Raw genomic sequence first — 21,104 nt, 5'->3', positions numbered from 1 at the left:
CATTCGGAACTTGTGCGGTTTTCTTTTCAAAGTAAAAGCGCACCAAACAAAGTAATCGTTTGTGTGGTCCGACAAGCAGTGAAATGGTTAAACATACACTATGTTGTTCACTGAATTGTATTTTTAGTAAATAACGAAAGTTGGTTAGTGTGTCGTAGTTTCGCCAAGCTACAAATATTTGACTAAATGTGACGAGTTTTATTTTGAAAGTTCGAACCGAGAATTAGGGGTCTTAATCTGGCAGACTTGCAGGCTCGCAGCCTCGCAGGCTCAAACCCTCGACCGAACGACTCCAACCAACCCGGAACTTTAAATCCACTAATCATTCCTGAAAACTTGAAGTGAGGAGTTTCCTCCTGCTCTCCGAGGAGTTCAGATGTTTCTGTAAGAGAAGAAGAGAGTGACTTCTGGGAGACAAGGGTTGTTTTTTTTTCTCCCTCTGAAGGAATAGAAAACGCACAGAGAGACCGTGACAAATGTTTCTCGCGCAGACTGCGGCAGTTCTGTAGGACAGTGGCATCGACTCGCCTTTTCAAATCAGGTAGGACAAAGTCCGACAGGAGGACAAAAAAAATAACAACCCAACAACATCTGCAGCTACTAAAACTCACACATAAACTTCTGACACATAACTTTCACTGTGGTTTAAATAAGAACTACTTCACTGACATTTATTTATGTGCACGTTAACTTTTCTTTCTCCTCCTCATCACGTTTGCGTGAACACTGGCTGTAGCTTATTAGTCTGTAGTAGCCCACGGCTAGTTAGTTAGCATCATTTAGTTTCACTTATAGACGACAGAAGTGTGTTATTCTATAGTATAATGTAATTATTTGTATACTACTATTTATACATAGTATTATTATCCTTATTGTGTGTGTGTGTGTGTGTGTGTTTGTGGAAGGGGGGGTGTCCCCTGTCAGGTTAGGAATTTCAGGCAGCTGAGAGACCCCTACTTCACACACACTTCTTTTTATAACTTAGTGAGGACACTTCATAGACATAATGCATTCCCTAGCCCCTTACCCGAACCTTAACCATCACAACTTAGTGCCTAACCCTAAACCCAATTCTAACACTAACCCTTAAACCAGGTCTTAACCCAGGGAAAAGCTCTTTAACATTGTGGGGTCCACACAAAATGTCAAAACAAGGTCCAAATGTCCTCACAAAGATATTTGTGAGGAGATCTTTTTCTTCAAAGATATAAATACAAGTATAGGCATATACATGAGTCTGTGCAGCCATTATTGTTAACAGCCTAAACAGGCTTGGCCCTAAACTTATCCAGTTAACTCAGAAATGACGCTCTGTCTCATTTGGACCAGGTTTTTGGACTACTGGCCCGGACAAGGTCAGCGTTTATGCCAGGAAAAGTCCTAAAGTGGTAACAAACACAAGTGCAGCTATTCTTGTTAGGAAGTTTGAAAAGCCCAACCAAAGCCTTATCGCTAACCTTATCCATGACCAGTGAATGTTAAACACTAACTTTAACCTAACCAGAAGTGTACACTAACTTAAACAAGCCTCAAAAATGAGGTTCTTTGGTCCCCACAAGGAGTACTAGTCCTGAATTGGAACACACTCACACAGAGGGGAGGAGCGTTCTACCCACTAACAAAAGGTCTGGTCGTGCTTGTGGTTTTAAGCCTAATGAAGCGAACTGTTCAGAGGACAGACACTGACAGCTGCTGAACACTGTGGAGGTGGATGTGACATTTGACATCTCACTGAAGTTAAAGGGTCAAAAGAAACTCCACTCTTACTTTTTCCAAACACTCTTATAATAATTTACAGTGTAAATGAGGTTAATACTGTAATGTATCTGTCTCTGTGTCCTGTGTTGTAATCATCAAGTAACAATCAGTCGTATGCAGTCCTAAACAGTATAGTACCTACATTAATTTACAGTAATTTCCCTGTTCTTCTTTCAACTACTTGGTAAATATTTTACAAGTATAGGGCTGCAACTTACAATTATATTCATAGTTGATTAATCTGTTGATTATATTCTTGATTTTACTTCGTAAAATGCCAGAAAATGTTGATCAGTGTTTACCATTCCTCGTCATGATAATGTCTTATTTTGTCCACAAACCAAAATTATTCCGTTTTAATGATTTCTATGTCATATAAAGCAAAGAAACCAGAAAATATTGTTTATATTTAAGAAGTAATTTAAGAAGCTGAAAAGTCATAAAGCTTGTTTTAATGATTGAAAAAACAACTGTCTTTAATGATAGTTAACAACAGATATTCAGAGATCAGCACAGCTGTCTGATAATTTTGGTAGTAATTTAGTAATTGTTACATTTATTAAATATAAATAGATGCTTAACAGCTTTGCTAAGCTTTGGTAATCACTGTGTTCATATTTTATTACATTACCTGAAATATTAACACTGAGAGAGACACTGTGTTTTATTTAAAGGCTCAGAGGCACATGCAGACTGTAGAGTGTTCAGGTACAGGCAGTGACTGTGGTTAACCTCTGTGGAAACGCAGATGAAAAACCTCCTCTCTGCTGACTTGTGAAAACAAAACGACCAACCACTTCATTGTTTCTTTTGATCCTCAACTTTTCTGTTGACACTATGAAACTGAATCTAAAAATTCAAATTCAACAGTGGTTAAATATCTAGTGCTTAGAGACATTTTGCTGGTTTATAAAAATGTAAAATATGATCAATATAGGGTATTTTTTATTATACATTATAAAATTTCTTCTGCAGGCTGCATTAATGACAATTAGTGTAATTAAATATGTGCAATTCATTTGATGAATCAGAAAACAGGTTACCACACCTTCTAGGATTGTTTTGTTTTGCTTGTTATGTTATAAGGAGTAAATGTCAGTGAAGACTGAGTTCCATCCAGTGTTTCAGGAGGACTGGAGCATGTACAGACAGGTTACGCTGAACGTGGACTAATAGTGCTTTGTTGTCATCGAGTGCAAACCCAGAAAGCTGAAAGTCTTCTGCACTGGAATGCTTTAATTCTCTGTGGACTGCTCTATCTGACTTCTTTATCTGAGAATTTTCATTTAGGCTGGTTGCAGAAGGTTTCAACATTGGCTTTCCCTTCTTTAAACTGTCAAAATATATTCTGTTAAAAAAAAAAAGACATACACTCTTTATTCATGATATAAGGCATTGAAATTATCTGTTTTTGCCATTGTATGAGCAATTTAGTTTTACTTACCATTTTCCTTTTTTGAAGACCGTTTCCTACAGTTTCCTATTATTAGCACACATTAGAGAAGTTGGCTGGGTGAAATGAATAATAAAAGGGAATTACTATTTCTCTCCACTGTCACCAACAAGTGCTTGGTCATTGTGGCAGCTGTGATTTTTTTAGCATATCCAGATTGTATCTAGTTTGTTTTGTTTTGCTGCATCTGTTTCAATCTGAACCTCTCGTTTCTCAAATAAGTGTCTTCTTCAACTACAACAACAACGTAGATCCAGAGAGAGTTCGTTGGAGGTGCGTTAAACTATCGACACAGTGGAGGACAATAGATTAAAATCAGAAGAAAGTTTGCACCTTGATTCCACATAACCATTTTTCGACAGAAACAGGCACAGATTTCTGTTGTCCATTTTGTTTATTTTGTTTAGACAGCTTGTTTTTCCAGGACGTGGCCTGTAACTATAGAAATCCCAATGGAAGACGAGACTATTAGTCTACTATGATTTTGATCGGATGTGCTTACAAATCCAATTTGGGCTGCAGTTTAAACAAGGCCTTAGTGTTTGACAAACACTGAAAAATATTTTTTTAAATGGGTAACACCTAAATTATGTTTATTCTAACTAAATTCAGCAAGTTAGTTGGAATGGACTCATTAATGTGTTACCAAGTGAAATATCTTAAGTTTCCTTTTTTCCCCCAGTGTAACAGCTGGTTTTAAAGCTGGCTGATACAGCCTACCCCCTCATGTGGGCCCACTTGTTGAAGCTCTGCCCACAGTTTTGGATGCACTTTCTCTAACATTTCCCATGACTAACTTCTGGCTTATTCGGCAGGTTGGTTAGTGGCAGACAAGTTACCCAGCCAATCATTTTACATGTGGTTCAAATTAATTTTTTAGCATATTTCAAAGGATACAAACACTGGCTTTTTGCCTACTTTATTTAGTGATATATATCAGGATGTGAAGCAGCTTTCCACAAATCAGATTATAAATAACTGGCCCTAACTTTAATTTTAGTATATGTCACCATGTCCATTAGCAAACCAACAATTTAATGTTCAGATGACGGACACATACATGTACTCCGTTTCCATTCTTTATTATACAGCTCAAGACAGACGGCCAGATTTAAAAGCCACAGAAAGTCTTTGTTGTTGTTGTTGCACAGACATGACATGCAATTACCCAGTTTGCCTCTGAATTTGCTGACACATAAGCCGCCCATGAACAAATCTACATCCCCTAAACCTCTTAGAGATTAAGGCTGTGCAAACTGCTGCTTGTGATTTGTGGGAAGGAAGTTGACCTTCGACACCACCACCAGATTTTTTCTTTAGCACCTCTGGGTTTTCCTTCAATACCCAGTGCTTGTCAATTATCAAGAAAAGCTGAGGTGATTGGATTTGCATCTTTTTGTTGACGAAAACCATCTTCCTTGCTGTGTCCTTTTTTCATTCTGGCTTTGAAGGGCGTCCTACATCAGGAAAGACGCTGCCTCAGGGCGAGTGAGGTGTGAAGACAGTAAGGGCGTGTGGTTGTTTTGACAGGAGCATTGCTTTGAAACCTGCCATAAACTGTGGTGAAGTGGATTGGAACTGTGTTAACTATCTCTTGCAGAGGGTGCTGGTTATTAATCACACAGACACAAGCTGGGCCTCCTCTCTTTCCCTGTGAGTTACAGAAGAATCTAGATCCAACTGTATTGTTTCCATGTGCCGAGAGTCGGGCAGAAAAAGAGACGGACAAGGAGACGAGGAGACGGGGGAAGGGTCAGAAGCACAACAACAGCGTCCTCTGTATCGTCAGGGAATGCTGTGAAGGCTGAGGAAGAATTGTTGTCTCTGGGATTAAAGCGATGAGTGTAAAGTGAACAATCCATAGTGCGTGTGTGGACAGTATTTTTTGCCTTCTCTGCTTCACTCTGCGCACCAAAAATGCACGCAAACATTACGTCCTGACTGCTGTAAATCATTTTTGGGATTACCAGAATCAGCAGTTTACAGTAAAGGAGAACTACTTTTGTGAAGTCACTTGATTATTCAGTTTGTCACAGTTTCTTTTTTTAGCAGAATGACTGCTCACTTCTTTCCAGATCCACATTTTATACAGGAATAAAATGGGAAGTGATCTGTTAATTGAGCTTCAATGTTTAACACAACCATTAAATTCTACTTTAAATTAACACCATCATGTTCTGTGCAGAGCTTTTTTTGTACTTTGTTTTCCTAAAACATTCTCAGTTTTCTTCCTTTCGGAATTCTTCTCTGCACCAAATTCTCTTATAAAACTGTCATCAAGGATTGTCCTGTTCCAATATGTAAAGCTTCTGACATTTAATACAGAAAGCACTTATTTATCAACTCATTTGTATTTCACAATCTACAGAGTGGTGGAATTAAGAGGTGCCAAAATGCCTCAGCAGAAGGACATTGTGAAGATAGCCATCCAGATGCCTGGGGCTTATCCACAGCTCATACAACTTGATCAGGTAATACATGCAGACACATGCATTGTTTACATTTACATTTGTATTTGTGAACATCTACTATATATATATATATATATAGAGAGAGAGAAATCACACTTTGCTTTATGCTGTGACAGTGAACTGCCATGGTTATGTCTTGCCCTCAGCTAAGCCTTTTTAGGCAGCACTTCCTCTTAGTGCGTGTCACACCCGTAGACCACAGAGATGACCTCCGTGCTACCCTTAAAGGGTTTATTTTTTTGCTTTGTTTGTCACGAGATTCAACAGCAATGTTTGCTCAGGCGATCTGTGCTTGGAGACAAATGTTTGTAGCAGCGCCGTGAGGCAGTATTTACTATTCAGAGTAGAATATAATGTGTTTCATGAGCGGTCTGCATTCCTGCTCACCGTCATGTTGTTTCCATAACATTATTTGCATCTTAATATTGGTAGAATTTGCACACATTTATTCTAGGAAGATAACTTAACTTGTGTTAGCATGAGTGCAGATTATACAGGCATATCGTGAAGTGTGCTGGCAGAGAAGAACCCAGAAGCACGACAGAGGCAGAAATCAGTTCAAAGGAGTGTTCAGTTTACTTAAAACTGTCAGGGGTAAAGAACACCAGAGAGCCAGTCCTACAAAGCAAACACATTCAATAAACAGCAGGCAAGAATCCAGGGGTCAGCACAGGACTACTGAACTAAGAATGTAGGCAAGTTTGGCAAGAACACAAGACAGTCCGGCAGAGGTATGGTGAATGTGAGCAGGTTATATACAGAGGAGCTAATGAGCTGCAGGTGAGGGGAAGGGGCGTGGAACAACAGGTGAGGGGAATGAGCTGATTGCACAGGAAGGCAGGATCTAAAATGACAAGATACTTAGTGATTAGGCATAAAAAATAATCAGAAAAAACTCAGTAAAACAAATTACTACAAAGATAAATAAACATCTCCACCTACCAGCACCCATAGCCAGGTGCTATTTTATCTCAATATCTCACCAGAGTCATTCAAAATCAACTGTTTGTGAAAATAAACACACTGCACTTCACAGCACAGAATCTAATATCCACTTTTACTTATTCAGCCTGACAACCACAATCTACCTTCCCAGCTGGCTGTACTAAAAAAAGGGATAGCTGTGAGTTAGGTTTAATAGTCCGCATCCAAGTGCAGCCTCCAGCTGGTTTATAAAGGAAAACCTTGACATGGTTGTTACTAGAGTGAACAGGAGCTCACTGGTATAAACTGGTAGTTATTATATATTGAGCTTGCCAAACTCCGAGAAGCTGGGTGTTCATGAATGACTGACAAGTCCACATGACAAATGTAAATTTGAAGATAAATCAAGGTTTAAAATACATTTGTATGTTTGCATAAAACCCAAATACATGATCCTGAAACGAGTGCAGTAATAACAATAAAAAAGCGACATATTGTCATCTTGAACACTTTAGGGTTCCACGCCCACTGGTTTTATGGTTTTAATCAAATGTGATAGTGGGGAAGCTTTCCATGTGTTTTCTAGAAATTTTGGGGAAGTTGTACTTCTGACACCACCCATGAGTCAGAGTTTAAACCGTATGTCGGACAACAGGGGTGTGTTTTCACACTCACAAACACATACTGTACATCACTTGAGAGGGTTTGAACAGAGAGAGAGAATGGACTTAACAGGTATTTACTACACTGTCTGGTTATTTCAGCTGTTGCACAATGCAGTGCAGTCAAAACAGAAACGGACAGAGATCCCAGTTGCACTTGTTTTCATGCCAAAATACGTTAACCAATAGCCTCACTTCTTCAGAAGTGCTAATTAGAATGCGAAAGCACGTTCCCGTCACAAAATGTTTTTATTTTAGCTCACAACTACTCCCGTCAGCCCCAGAAGAATCTCTTAAAAAACGTCTTTTGGCCTGGCTGTCTTCATTTAACACATCTGATCGGTCAACCCTCTTGGCTGCCACTAATAACAGGCCGTCCACTGGGTCTACCACAGAAGCCGAGGACATTTTCATTGGTTGACCGCGGGGCTGACCACTAATAGCAGGATAGCTGAGAGTCAGACATGGAAGTAGTCTGGGAATTATTTATGTACAAAGGGGGATCTGGAAACTGAGAGGGACATTGTTCAGAAAGTGTTGAGGAGCACTTGGATTTCCTCTTCTCAGCAAACACGGTTTACAGCCAGTGAGAATAGCTGTGGTACCGTAACAACGTGTTCTTACCGAGGCCATGTGTTCAGCTCCTTGACGGAGGGAATTATTTGATAGTAAAGTCCTGTTGTTATGACTCATGTGTGCAGCAGGTGTGTGTGTGTGTGTTTGTATATGCACCTATAAAACATGTGTTATTTCTTTACACAGAAAAAACCCCTTTCTGCTGTAATAAAGGAAGTGTGTGATGGGTAAGTAAATAAGGGCTTTACTATCCCTAATTTAGTATTTCCATGTGTTATTGTGATAGTTGATATTTCTGTGTCTGTGTTTATAGCTGGAATCTCCCAGGTCCTGACAACTATGCTCTGCAGTATGCTGATGGAGTACAGACGTACATCACTGAATCAGTGAGTTATACTTATATAGACATCAATACAGATAATAATCTACACCAGGTAGGGCTGTGCGATATGGCCACAGATGTCAAGGCTGATCAACTCAGAGATCTGCTCCTGAGTGAACATTCAAGATAAAGTTAATTGTGGTTTTAGACTTCTTTATAAACATAAAATGACAAGCACTTGTCAAAAGATCTCACACATCTGAGACAAAGCCGTGGTTGTTGAGTAGCAACAAATCAAGGCTATTTCCTGGTCCTACCCCCAGATGCACAGTGACTCAGTATCTGAAATGCTTTGTTGATATTGAGACACATTTTCATTGCTTTCCTTGTTTTAGGTTTCTTTGCACCATAGGCAGTTGGAATAACTTTTCCACAGAAGAGACCCACAGTGCACACACAGCTGCCTAATAGAATAGACAATTCTATCACAAGATAGATTTCTCTGATTCTGTAAATCAGGATTTCTCTCAATCCTGATTTGCATATTTTAGAAATGTCTCCGCTCCAACACACCTGATTCAAATGCTCAGCTCATCAGCAAGCTCTACAGAGGCCTGATAACGACCCATTTATTAGAATCAGGTGTGTTGGAACAGGGAAACATCTAAAAGACACAGGGCAGTGGGTCCACATGACCCGCAGTCTAATACCCCATTCCCACTGGTCAACAGCACAGGTGTAAATAAACGTCTGGCAATGAGAATGTTATTAATTGGTTCATCCATGTTTAAAAATCCAGGGTATACTCACTTGTTGTAAGAAAGAGGCTTAATTCTCTGTTAGATGAATTATTTAATATTATGCTTACAGGTTATTATGAGCAATAACACAGAAATTACAGGAAATATTGAGCAACAACACCAAAAATAAGTGATTAAACCAGAGAGCGAAACTGGCCGAAATAGAGGAGGAAGAGAAAGTAGTTATAGCAGCCCTCTTCTTGGTGTCAAGTCACCAAGCCCTCCCCCCTTTTCTGAGCTAAAGCCAGGACTGTAGAAGTCATTACAGTGCCACTAGAGAAAGGTGTGTTATTTACTTAAGAAACATTGAGTGAGATTGTTTTATCAGTGCTGCTGTTGGAGTGTGAAACACACTCTTTTAGTTATGCAAGAGTTTGTGTGAGGATGCCAACTTGCAGACTTGGAAGTTGGTGAGTTTGTTCTTAAACACAGATGTTTCCACTTCTGGATGGGTGTGTGGAACACATAGCTTGATTGCATGCAGTGCAGCGATGTGATCATTTCCCGCTTAAGCCCAAATGTTCATGTATACGACCGTGTACAAGTTCCTGTTCAGATTTAAGAATGAGAGACAGGAGCGTCCTGGCAGCAGCCTGGAATAAAGAATGTCTCTGTATTTGTTTTACAATAAATGCAACAAGCAGTTAACTTCCCTGGTTGTATAAGCCTGCATCGCCAGCCTGACACACGGCCATGAAGTTGGAAGATTCATTTACATAATTTTATTTGGCTTTGACTACTGGGCATTGTGTTTCTAAGTGTAAGAAGAGTGTGTTTGATGTGTTTTCTCTTCGTTTTTAAAAATAGTTTTTCCTCTGCATACGTGTGTGTTTGTTTGTGTGGTGTAGAATCGTCTGGACATTAAAAACGGCTGCATTCTGCGTCTGACCAAGGCACCGGTGAGTCTGCAGTCAATACTCTATCCTTTCACCTCCCTCCTTTCACATTCTTCCGACTGTCTTCTGACTCTCTACGTCACTTTTTCACTGACACTGCAGGGGGAGATATCTTTTTTAATAGCGTGACATTGGGCATGGGGCAACTTCAGACAATAGCATGAGTCAGCATTAATCTGTCTCCGCAAATAAAAGGAGGAAATTTAACTATCTGTGCTTGTGTTGTCGATGCCTGTGAACGCAGAGTCGCTGTGCCGAAGACTTGTTCAAGGGCATCCAGAGCTCAGACTCGGGCGTGCGCTGCGACTCGTTGAAGGAGCTGGCGAACGTTTCCACGGACGTGACCTTTGCCCAGGAGTTCATCAGCCGAGACGGACACCTCTTATTGGTCAAGATAGTAGAGGATTCTAATGAGTCAGTACAGAGTGTGTGTGTGTGTATGTTACCATGTCTGCGCTTGTATATTTTCCCTGCATGAGGTGGAATGTTGCTCCTCGCATATATGTCGTTGGTGCTGAAGGGTGAAATAGTTCCTGTACATGTAGCAGCACATCCCACAGAGTGAAACATGTCATAAAAAAAGCGGCTGAATATATTAGGAACTTTTTCCCCCTGACTCAGCAAAGTTATTCTTATTTATTTAACAGCTCCTAAGACCATAAATAATACTGTAGGAGTGATCTTGATAAATTGGTGTACAATAGTTACCTTTGCCAAGGAGGTTTTATTTAGCCACAAGCATAAAAAAGTGGAGGATGGATCAGGTTTTGACTTAAGAGGAAATTATTAGATTTTAAAACGAAAAACAAAAAAAACCCCAAATATAATTCTTGCAATATAGGGTAGTGTGTTAGCACCGTCATTGCCGGAGGTTTTTACTCTCCGAGTGCTTTCCTTAGTTAAATACTTGATTAAGTATGTGTTTGTGAATGGATTACGATTGTTTATGTATAAATCTACATCATCTACCGTTCTTTGTGTGTCTGCGACCCTCAGGAGTAATGTGATCATGACCCACACTCTGACAGCCTTCATGGAACTGATGGATCATGGGATAGTTTCTTGGGAAAACCTCTCAACCGTCTTCATCAAGAAGGTTCTGTATCTGCTGCTCCCTGTCTGATGTTTTGTCACATTTCTTTTTCTCTCCCAAATTTAGCTGTCTTGACTGTTAAAATGTTCACTTTCTTACTCCTTTCCCCCCCCTTGTTTCAGATTGCCGGCTTTGTCAACGCCAAGCTTACCGATGCATCGATGCAGCAGGTGTCCTTGGACATCCTGGAGAGCATGGTGCTGAGCAGTCACGGCCTCTTCCTACAGGTCAAACAGGAAGTCACCATGGAGAGACTTGTAGCTCACCTCCAAGTGTAAGTAACTTAAAGAAACACAACAGTTGGTTAATTGGAGTCCCAACAGAGAAACAGGGAGGAGGCTGATGAGTGGCTGCATTGTCTCTGTAAAAGGAAGTTTTGAAAATATGCAAAACATCACTAATGACTGTACTATTGACACGAAACAGGCAACTACTTCTCTGTCATTTTTCAATAGTAAGGTGTAATATACAAAAAAGTCACCCACTCAAAATTCTGTGGGAACACCTCTATGGCTCACATTCGCTGTGGCGTTGTTTCAATAAGCTTATTTCAGTTCAATTCAGACTTTATTACTGAATCATAGTCAAGAAAATAACAATTACATAGAAAATATGACACAATACATCTAAAATTCCAGAAGTACAACAAGATTCATAGTAATACAGTATCTTTAAATCTATAGAGAGTATTGACTCACGCTGACAAAAACAAGTCAGTGGCTCTGCACCATCTAAGCCTCTTTAGTATGTATAAAAAATTTCAAAGCACAGTTGCTATTCTAATTTGCTAAGCTGTAGAATGCCTTTATTGTCACTACACACATCTACAATGAGATTAAAAGCAACTCCAATAACAGTGCGAACGCCATAAAAATATACAATATAAATATAGAACCCCTTATCCTTACCCTTACCCTTGCTGAATTTTAACCTGACCAACTGAAGCAACCCCTCATCAAAACACTGCCCTAACAGGCTTCACCAAATATCTAAGGTGGCTTTTTGTATACTTTGAGGATTGCTACCTTGAAAGCAAAAGCGATTTTTTTAAAATCTGTGTGCGTTTGTCTCACTTCCTCGTCTCTGACTGCTTTCAGGACAAATCAGCAGATACAGACCAAAGCCATGGCCCTGCTGATGGCCCTACTACAGACAGCCGGAGACTCAGACAGACAGGTATCACTTCAGTCTGGTTCTTGGTTTTTTTGACACTGTTCTTCTTCTTCTTCTTCTTCTTCCACTTATTACCCCGTGGATTCCCAGCCTAATCCGCATGGAACCTGCTGACGAATGTAGGAATTAGGGGCAGTGAGAGGAAAACAGCTGCCAAGAGGTTTGGGGAGGCGGTAGAAAGAGCCTCATGTTGGCTGTGGCATAAGAGGGAGGATATTAACTGGAAGCCTGGAGGAGAGGGGCAGTGGAGAGTGTTGTGGTCTGCGTTAAAACACTCAAAGAAAGTTGGACACCACCTGATGACCTCTCCTCCAGGTCAAGGCTACACCCATGTAAAGTGGGTGTAATAAAACATCACTGATGCCGCAGACACATAGATCTTTAGTTACCGTCTCCCAGACAGCGTTGCCTGCAGCTGTAAACCGCCACACACTGTTCATTCTTCAGCTTAGCTGTTTTTCAGTTGTCTTAACAGTTTTACCATGAGACATTTGTGTACTGACATCTCAAGCTGTCAGTGTCTTGGGGTGATGGGTGTTTATTTGCACCAGCCAGACCCTTATTGTACGTGGGAGTCGGAGTCCTGCAGGACAGCTGGACACGCTCCATCGGTCTCAGTCTGTCTGCTCATCTCAGTGTTTCTGCAGACAGTTGAGACTTTCTCTCCTTCTGTTTGCTTTCTGCTTCTCTGCCATTGTACAGAAACAGTTCCTTCATTCAGGCCTTCATCTCTTTTCTCCCACACACACAGAGACTCACTTCCTCAATTTATCAACAAATCCACCCTTCTTATCAGGGTGACTAAACCAGGATACTGAAAAAAAGGAGGTTGGGTCAGAGACAAGTACCAGCAAGGGATGGTCACAGAGGTCAAATTCAGGCTACCCCTTATCCCACCCAGCAGTCAGTTACTGACACTATACTGCCACCCCTTGTTTGAAAAGTGTCAATACACCCCTGCGCCACATGTTATTGACTTAACTTTTTCTTCTTTTCCAGGACATGTTTGCCTTCCTGAACAAGAAGAATCTCCGTCAGTACATTTATAAGGTAAATTGGCTGGGGTTTTGAAGTGTTCCGTGTCTGTTTGATTAAAAAAATCTATGTATCGTAACACTTGTGTGTTTGTTGCAGAACATCATCCATAGCTCTGGATCAGTCCAGGATGAGATGGCCCACTACCTCTATGTCCTACAGTCCGTTACTATGAATCACCTGGAGCCTCGCATGAGGACGCCACTGGACTGTTATAGCCAGGTGAGCTACAACTGCTGCTGCAGGACAGTTGTCTGACATCCTGGACTTTTAACTATTTAGCTGTTTGACAATCTGGTTACTGAATCGTTAATAAACAGTTGCGCTCTGTTTGGTCAAAGATATGCTGATATTTTATCTCATCTGCTTCTTCCCATCAGGAGCAAAGAGACATCCTTCACAGTTTGCGTCAGGCAGCGTTCGAGACAGAAAGCGAGAACAGCCTGAGCCACGAGAGGCGGCGCTCGCTCTGCGCTAAAGAGTTTAAGAAACTAGGCTTCTCTGTAAGTGTTTTCTGTTACAACTTAGTCTCTAATGCTTGTCTTTATATTTCATGTGGTAACATTTGTACTATTGCTGTCTTCAGAACAACAGTAACCCAGGTCAGGACTTGTTGCGGACGCCTCCTGGTCTTTTAGCGATGGACACCATGTTTTATTTTGCTTCACGGTATCCTGATGCTTACAGCAGGGTGAGTAATTATAATTATTTTTGTCTGTTGTTAGCGTCGTGATCAAGGCTTTGGTTTATGATCAGCTTTGTTTCTAATTGTTTCCCACTCCCAGTTTGTTCTTGAGAACAGCAGTAGGGAGGACAAACACGAGTGTCCATTTGCCAGGAGCAGCATACAGCTCACACTCATCCTATGTGAAATTCTTCGTATTGGAGAGCCACGTAAGTCGACCCCCAGCATCCGACTGCTATACAGTGTTCTGCATCCTCTGGTCCAGATCATCTCTAAGACTGAGAATCCTTTTCTTTTTTGTCCAGCCTCAGAGACGGGATCTAACTACCATCCCATCTTCTTCAGCCAGGATCGACTCATGGAGGAGCTTTTCTGTGTTTGTATTCAGCTGCTCAACAAAACATGGAAGGAGATGAGAGCCACTCAGGAGGACTTTGACAAGGTACAGACGTTGACAATAGCCTCTCATAATCTGTCTTTCCTTTCACTTTAAGACTTATATTATAATCCCCAGAGCTTCCTCCTTTTGCACTTTATTCATGATAATTACAGTATTCAAGGTTCAAGCAGTGATTGTGTGATTTAGACAGAGAGGACTAAAATACAAGTAACGGCAGCACTGATTTAGATTGACAGAAAGTAGCATGAGAACTTTGTACTTGTGTGACTTTGTGTAGGTTTATTCTTATGCTAACGATTCACTGCCTGCATTAAGGAAAGCAGACTGATCCTAAAACCACAAATAAGTACTTGTACTATAGTAAAAGGTTGTTCCGAGCCTTGAGCAGCAGGGTCTTGTCTGGGAGAAATACTGCGAAACTAGACCTCCTGACAGAAAGAGTGGTTTAGTCTTTGTCTTGCGTCGCATTTCAACATCACACACAGCTGTCCGTCTTCAACACAGTGTTCTCCCGATAAGTCATAAAACTCAGTGAACCTCTGACCTCTGTCAGGAGAAGCCCTGTGTCCTGAGCACCAGGACAGTAGGCCAACCTTTTGTTTTTGCCCCAGGCCTTCTACCCAGGGTGCTGTGGGGCAAGGACAAAGGGGCATTAGGTGGACAAAAGAGAAGCGTGGTGGGCGGCAAAAACAGAGGGAGACGGAAATGAGGAAAACAAAGCGCCCAGGGCATCAGCAGTAATTACACAACAACAGAGTGGGAACGTAAAACCTCTGGAAACACAATGAGAGGGAGAGAACGAGAGGGTTGGCCTGCAGAGAGCGGAGGGGAAGAGAATCCATATAAAAAGAGAGGTGGTGTTTTTATACCAGATATCACAAGTTTAGGTTACGTTACTCACACAGTTCACTTGTGCTAGTGAGTGACTCAGCGCTACAAAGCTCAGGGTTTGGCAATATATCAGTATCAGTATTGTGACATGAGACAAAATATCATCTTTGATGTTGGATGTTATCATTCATATCATCTGTGGTGTATTTTCCTGGTTTAAAAGGCTGTTGCAGCACTGATATTGAGCCATTTATCTCATTGTTTCTTACACGCATAAATATTCTTCATGAAACATTAAAAAGCCAATTGAATACACCATAACTCATTTGAAATTTAAAAGGTAACAACTGAATTTTTACTGTGTAATACAGATCATGATCATTTAAAGAATATTACAGTAGGTAAAATGTATTCTCACTGTCCTGGGAGTAGCACAAACCTCTCAAAAGGAAGCTTTCATGAGCTCAGAGAAAGAAACAGCCCGTGTCCAGCTTTATATCAAGATATATCAATAAATAGCCTAATAATAGACATTATTTGCAAGCCGTATCACACACAGCCTTAATGTAACTCTACGTACACACACCCCCATCACAACTGTCAGCATACACACACACACACATACAGCTTACAAGCACATGCAGCAGGATTTTAGAGACAGCTGCCAGTCATTGCTCCCATTGGCCCGTGGAGCTGAACAGAGAGGCTGGACCACAGGGGTGGGTGGCGGCATGTGTGTGTGTGTGTGTGTGTGTGTGTGTGTGTGTGTGTGTGTGTGAGAATATCAGGGTGTCTGTTTACAAAACAGCCACAGGCGCACACCTCTCCTGCCATGTACAGTAGGTGAACTCTGTCAGTCAGACTCACGCTCACCACTCGTGATGTCCGTCACATTCGACTGTTGACGCTTGTGGACAGGATTGAAATTCGCTGAAATACTCGGGACAAAGGGGTGAAAAGATGGAGGTAAGACTGGGATTGATTTCTTGGTTGTAACGTGGAATAAGTTTGTTCTGTTGTTTCAGTTAAATGGGTTTTTGATATGTAGTGCTAAAAGGTTTTCGCGGGCTGTGTTGATAAAAAGGTGACACTTCTTTTGGGGGATTTTAAACGACATACCATACCAGCGTGAGGAAGCTTGTATGAAACACCAAGGTTATTTTGGCTCAAGGAGCCGGAGGACGCAGTGGCAGGGTGAAACTCAATCGTCGCTTGTTTTGTGTCGCTGCGTGTTCACACAATATAGAGTGACAGTCTGGATTTCAACACCTGTACTTGCAGTGCTGCCACACTGACACAATGTCATTCTGGTCGTTCGTCCTCAGCTGAGTCTGAATCTGTGTCATTTGTTATCATTTAAACATTCATTTTGATGTTGTCTGTTGTTGTTTTGTAAGTTCCTTCCTTTTGTATTTTAGCACCTTTAAAAAGAAGTTCTGACAGATTATCTACCGTCACTGAAGTCAGTGATCACTCGCAATCAATGAGGTCGTGAACAAACGCTAATGATGTAGGTCAGCAGCTGTGTGTGTTTGAACAAATAGTGCTGGAGTTTGCTTGATCCTGTAGCGCTATAGATTTTTTTGTATCGATTTTTCTACTATCTACGGCAGAGGCAGATATACAGAAGGGAGCTATTGCAAGCAAGTGCACAGTTTGACCAACTGCCCTGAGCTCTTGTTGTGGTGCGGCCACGGTCACCCTGTGTCCCTCTGTGTGAGCTTCAAATGAGCAAGTCATGCAGAAAACACACACACACACACACACACACACACACGCACGCACAAAACTGACAGCTACTCACTCTGCTGAGTCACTGAAATTGCAGCTATTTCTTTCTGTAGAGGCTTGTTTTCTGAAGTTAGCTATGAAGCCCAGGATGGTTAATGTAATGTTGGTGATTAATAGCATGATCATCAAAGAGTGAGGCAGAGTTAGGTGTAGGCTGATTACGTGATCTGTGAACCAGGATTGAGTTGACTTGAAATGAATACTGATAATAGGAGAAGACGGGAAAATAAATGAATGGAATCTGAGCCAGTGGGTGTGGCTTCGAGTGAAAAATTATTTAAAAAAGGTGGAGAGGAAGTGAAGTAATGTGCTTTTCCTGATTGAACAGCCAGTAAACTGAGGGATGCGTGAGTGTCAAGGACTGGAGATGATGATTACTCGTCTTATACGTAACATTTATACATAGCACATCATTTCATGTAATACACCAAACACACAGAGGTTGCTTCCCTCTGCTCCTGGATTGCGTGCTCACGACCGCTGTGTGACAACGATGGGTTAAATGCCGCAGTTAAATTCTCTACCACTGATTAGCCTGTATGTGCATATATAAGAAATTCTAATTCTGTAACCGCATCTCTCAGTCACTAAATGATAATAAAGCTTGAACTTGTAAACTGTAAATGGAGATTTAAGTTTGAGTATATGATGAGAAGAAAACACAATTCACCGCCTCTCAGGGTCACAAATTAGTGGAACATGAGGCAAAAATCAGCTTAAAAATATCTAATATTCCCTTTGAAACTCACATGACGTTGGCTTTTAACGCCGCCATAAAAGTATGGAGTTAACTTTTACAAAGCCATTGTTGAAACTGGCCAGTGAGCACACACACATCTGTCAGATATGTTAATATTTGAGGTTGGAAACTGGACTAGATCGGCACATCTACTGACAGTTTGGGACAAATTTTCCTTCATTATATGCTTTTGAACTATTTTACTTGTTGGTATTCTGATTTTCTTACAAAGTATTAGATTTTATTTGAAGAGCTGTGGCACAAGAACAAAATATTTCCCCACATTTAGGAAAAAATTGCCCCGAAAATGATCCAGAATGGCCCAGAAATATATTTCACAGGTGTAAAAAATAAACCCCCGTTAAAAAGATAATTTGTTACCCTGCTGCGTGCAACCAGTTGTCAAGGCTTTAAAGGTTCAGCGTGTGAATTTAGCAACAGTGAGTGGTGTAGTAACGCGTTGTAGCCGAATATACTACTGTAAATAGCCCACAACAGCTTGGCTCCTGATATTAATATAAAAGGCTTATTCTGGAGGAATGAAAAAATAACAAATCAGGTGAATTTAATGCAAAGACATCTCCAGCTGCATGAGAAACAACCCAGTTGTCAACAGAACTCATCAAAAGCTCCTTCACCTATGTTCTCATCGCTCTTTCCTCTCAGCAAACACAGGTGGGCAGTCTGCAGTAAATCACTTTACATGCAAACAGTGTGTAAAAACCACGTCTGTCCCGCTGTCCTCCCTCTGCAGGTGATGCAGGTGGTGAGGGAGCAGATTACCAGGACGCTGTCCAGTAAGCCCACCTCCCTGGAGCTCTTTAAGAACAAAGTCCACGCCCTCAACTACAGCGAGATCCTCAAACTGCGGCAGACCGAGCGGCTGCACCAGGAGGAGATTCTTGCTCCACCCGTACTGTGAGTTACAGGATGCTTTCAGCACCAGATACCGTTGTTTGTCACTTAACACCGAGTGTAACAGTGAACTGTTGTCATGCACGCAGGTTGTTGGCTTTATTTTTAGCCTGTTCTGCTCCTCACATTCAATATCTGTTCATAATCATGGAAATGTGTGTTTTATTCAACATCTCAAGACTGACTTGCTGTGGTTTGGGTTCATGCTTGCAATTATGTCCACAGGGTTGACTCATTTTGTTAAGTGTGTGTGTGTGTGGTTTTTCTCTTCTCTTCTTTTTTTTCCAGTGAGCTCAAAGAGCGCCTGAAGCCAGAGCTGCTCGAGTTGATCCGCCAGCAGAGACTCAACAGACTGTGTCAGGGAACAATGTTCAGGAAGATCAGCAGCCGACGTAGACAAGGTGAGGAGTAGAGCAGACACACACACACACACACACACACACACGCACACGCACTCTGGTTTCCATGACTTCAAAGGATTGCATTGACTTACATTCATTTCCTGGAGACATGGTCTAACCTTAACCTAACCCTGACCTCAGCCTAACTGTCAAACTCGTATTCACCTTAACAATTTTTTGATTTTTGTGTGACTGTGTAAACAGATTTAGGTCCCCACAAGATAAGGAATAACAGGTGTACACGCACACGCACACACACACCTGCGACTCTTTTGTGGCCAACCTTTGTGCTTTGTCATTTGTCCCTCAGATAAACTTTGGTACTGCCGCTTGTCGCCCAATCACAAAATGCTTCACTACGGCGACGCGGAGGAAGATACAGACAATCCGACTATAGAAACACTTCAGGAGAAGAGTGAGTTGTATTTATTCTAACATTGTAAATATTAATAGTCTGAGCCATGATGTGTTCATGCATTATTCTTCCTCTTTCCTTCAGTTCCGGTTGCAGATATTAAAGGGCTGCTGACGGGAAAAGACTGTCCTCATATGAAAGAGAACAAAGGCAAACAGACCAAGGTCAGTAGTTATTTTTAATCTCTTCTGATAACGACTAATAGACTTTAAAAAAAAGAAGATGAAAAGGGACTGAGGCGAGCCGGCGTGACAGGAAGAGAAGTTTAAGTCTGTGCTTGAGTGTGGTGGGAATGGGCGGGGTGGAACGTGCCTGTTCAACTTCCTGAGGGTAACAGGACTGATAGAATATGACAGACTGGATAGTGAAGGAGGAGTTTTCTCAATCCAGAAGCTGCCGTTCAACCCCATAGACGAAGAAAAAAAAACAACAACTTAATAATGCAGTGGTTCTTACATGAGCTCAGTCTGACATTAACAGGATATTAAACGAGAGCTGACAGAAGAATCTCCAGAGCATGGTGATTCTATGTGGGTTATTTTTTTTGATATCCGAAAACCTCAGTGCACATCGTCAACGCAGCTTGTGTGTTCTCCTCCCTCCCTGCAGGAGGGGCTGGACCTGGCGTTCAGCATCACGTACGATGTAGAGGAGTACAGTCTGAACTTCATCGCTCCCACCAGAACGGACGTGAGTCTAAAACTCACTTATACACCCACATTTCCAGTTGTTCAATCAGAACCTTTTTCTCCTTTACTGTGTTTAATGATTGTCCGCCCCCCCCCCCCCCCCCCCCGACAGTTCTGCCTGTGGACAGATGGATTGAGTGTTCTCCTGGGCCGGGAGATGAGTAGTGATTCCATGCGCAGCGAGCTGGAGATCCTCCTCTCCATGGAGATTAAGCTCCGCCTCCTGGACCTGGAGAACGTCCCCATCCCCGACAGCGCACCCGTCGTCCCCAAACCTCCGAGCAACTTCAACTTCTGCTACGACTTTAGTCAGACTGAGCAGTAGAGTGTGTGTATGAATGTGTAAATATACTTATATACTGTGTGTGCATGTGCGCGCGCGTGTGTGTGTGTGTGTGTGTGTGTGTGTGGTGCATCCACGTACTCATGAACACAGTCTATTATCCTGAGATTACACACACACACCCTCCTTCCACCTGGTTCTTTACGTCCAAGTGAAGCAATGCAAACACGCAAAGAACCTCTTTTAACTCCACGGACACTGTAAAATATCACCAATCAAGTAACGGTACTTTAATTTCCCTAAACACATGTAAAACTATGCATGGTACATGGACTCTTCGCACTTTACCCCACTGTGGGTGCAGATGCTTTGATCTGGTTGTGCTCATCCTTTACTGCCCTGTTTCAATGGACACTGATCAGAACACTCATTTAGATGTGGTACATGTTAAGACTCCTTTTCAACAAAGAAACACAGTATGTTTTTAGTGTTTGCTCAATTTTACCTATAGGTAATTCACTTTATAGTTTCCAGCTCAATAATGAAATCTATGTACGGCTTATTACCTTTGCCACAATCTACAACTTTGAAAATAATTTCAATCACGTTTTAGATAAGCAATCATCTCTGTGTGACACAGAAAAGCAATAAATACCCTTTAGGTTTGCCTGAATTTGTCTTGAAGTCACTTTAAAAAGGATTCATTTTTATATGGAGGTACTTATGTGACACTGATAAAGGTGTACAGCACAATTTATCAGTGTTTCCCATCAGGTTGTTTCATTTCAGCAC

The 21,104-nt window shown here is 41.5% G+C and overlaps 1 protein-coding gene across 2 annotated transcripts; it reads left to right on the top strand.

Annotated features, from left to right (window-relative positions):
• Positions 1 to 275: 275 nt before the first annotated feature.
• elmo3 (engulfment and cell motility 3) lies at positions 276 to 20,985 on the top strand. 2 transcript variants are annotated; one of them, XM_058645188.1, is made up of 21 exons: positions 276 to 541; positions 5,580 to 5,682; positions 8,031 to 8,071; positions 8,158 to 8,230; positions 9,815 to 9,865; positions 10,107 to 10,276; positions 10,859 to 10,958; positions 11,078 to 11,229; positions 12,053 to 12,131; positions 13,128 to 13,178; positions 13,263 to 13,385; positions 13,544 to 13,666; positions 13,750 to 13,854; positions 13,949 to 14,057; positions 14,154 to 14,290; positions 18,364 to 18,527; positions 18,813 to 18,925; positions 19,236 to 19,340; positions 19,425 to 19,504; positions 19,950 to 20,030; positions 20,142 to 20,985. In XM_058645188.1, exons 2-21 carry the CDS (start codon positions 5,605 to 5,607, stop codon positions 20,352 to 20,354), a joined length of 2,148 nt encoding a protein of 715 aa, XP_058501171.1. In that variant the 5' UTR covers positions 276 to 541; positions 5,580 to 5,604; the 3' UTR covers positions 20,355 to 20,985. The 2 variants fall into 2 exon arrangements, with proteins under 2 accessions (XP_058501171.1, XP_058501172.1); XM_058645189.1 differs by lacking the exons at positions 276 to 541; positions 5,580 to 5,682; positions 8,031 to 8,071; ... (10 more) ...; positions 13,949 to 14,057; positions 14,154 to 14,290 and adding an exon at positions 15,847 to 16,045.
• Positions 20,986 to 21,104: the final 119 nt, after the last annotated feature.

The sequence above is a fragment of the Solea solea genome, chromosome 12 (assembly GCF_958295425.1).
Source record: "Solea solea chromosome 12, fSolSol10.1, whole genome shotgun sequence".
Classification (NCBI taxonomy): Eukaryota; Metazoa; Chordata; class Actinopteri; order Pleuronectiformes; family Soleidae; genus Solea; species Solea solea.
This window is presented reverse-complemented; position numbering and strand designations above follow the sequence as displayed.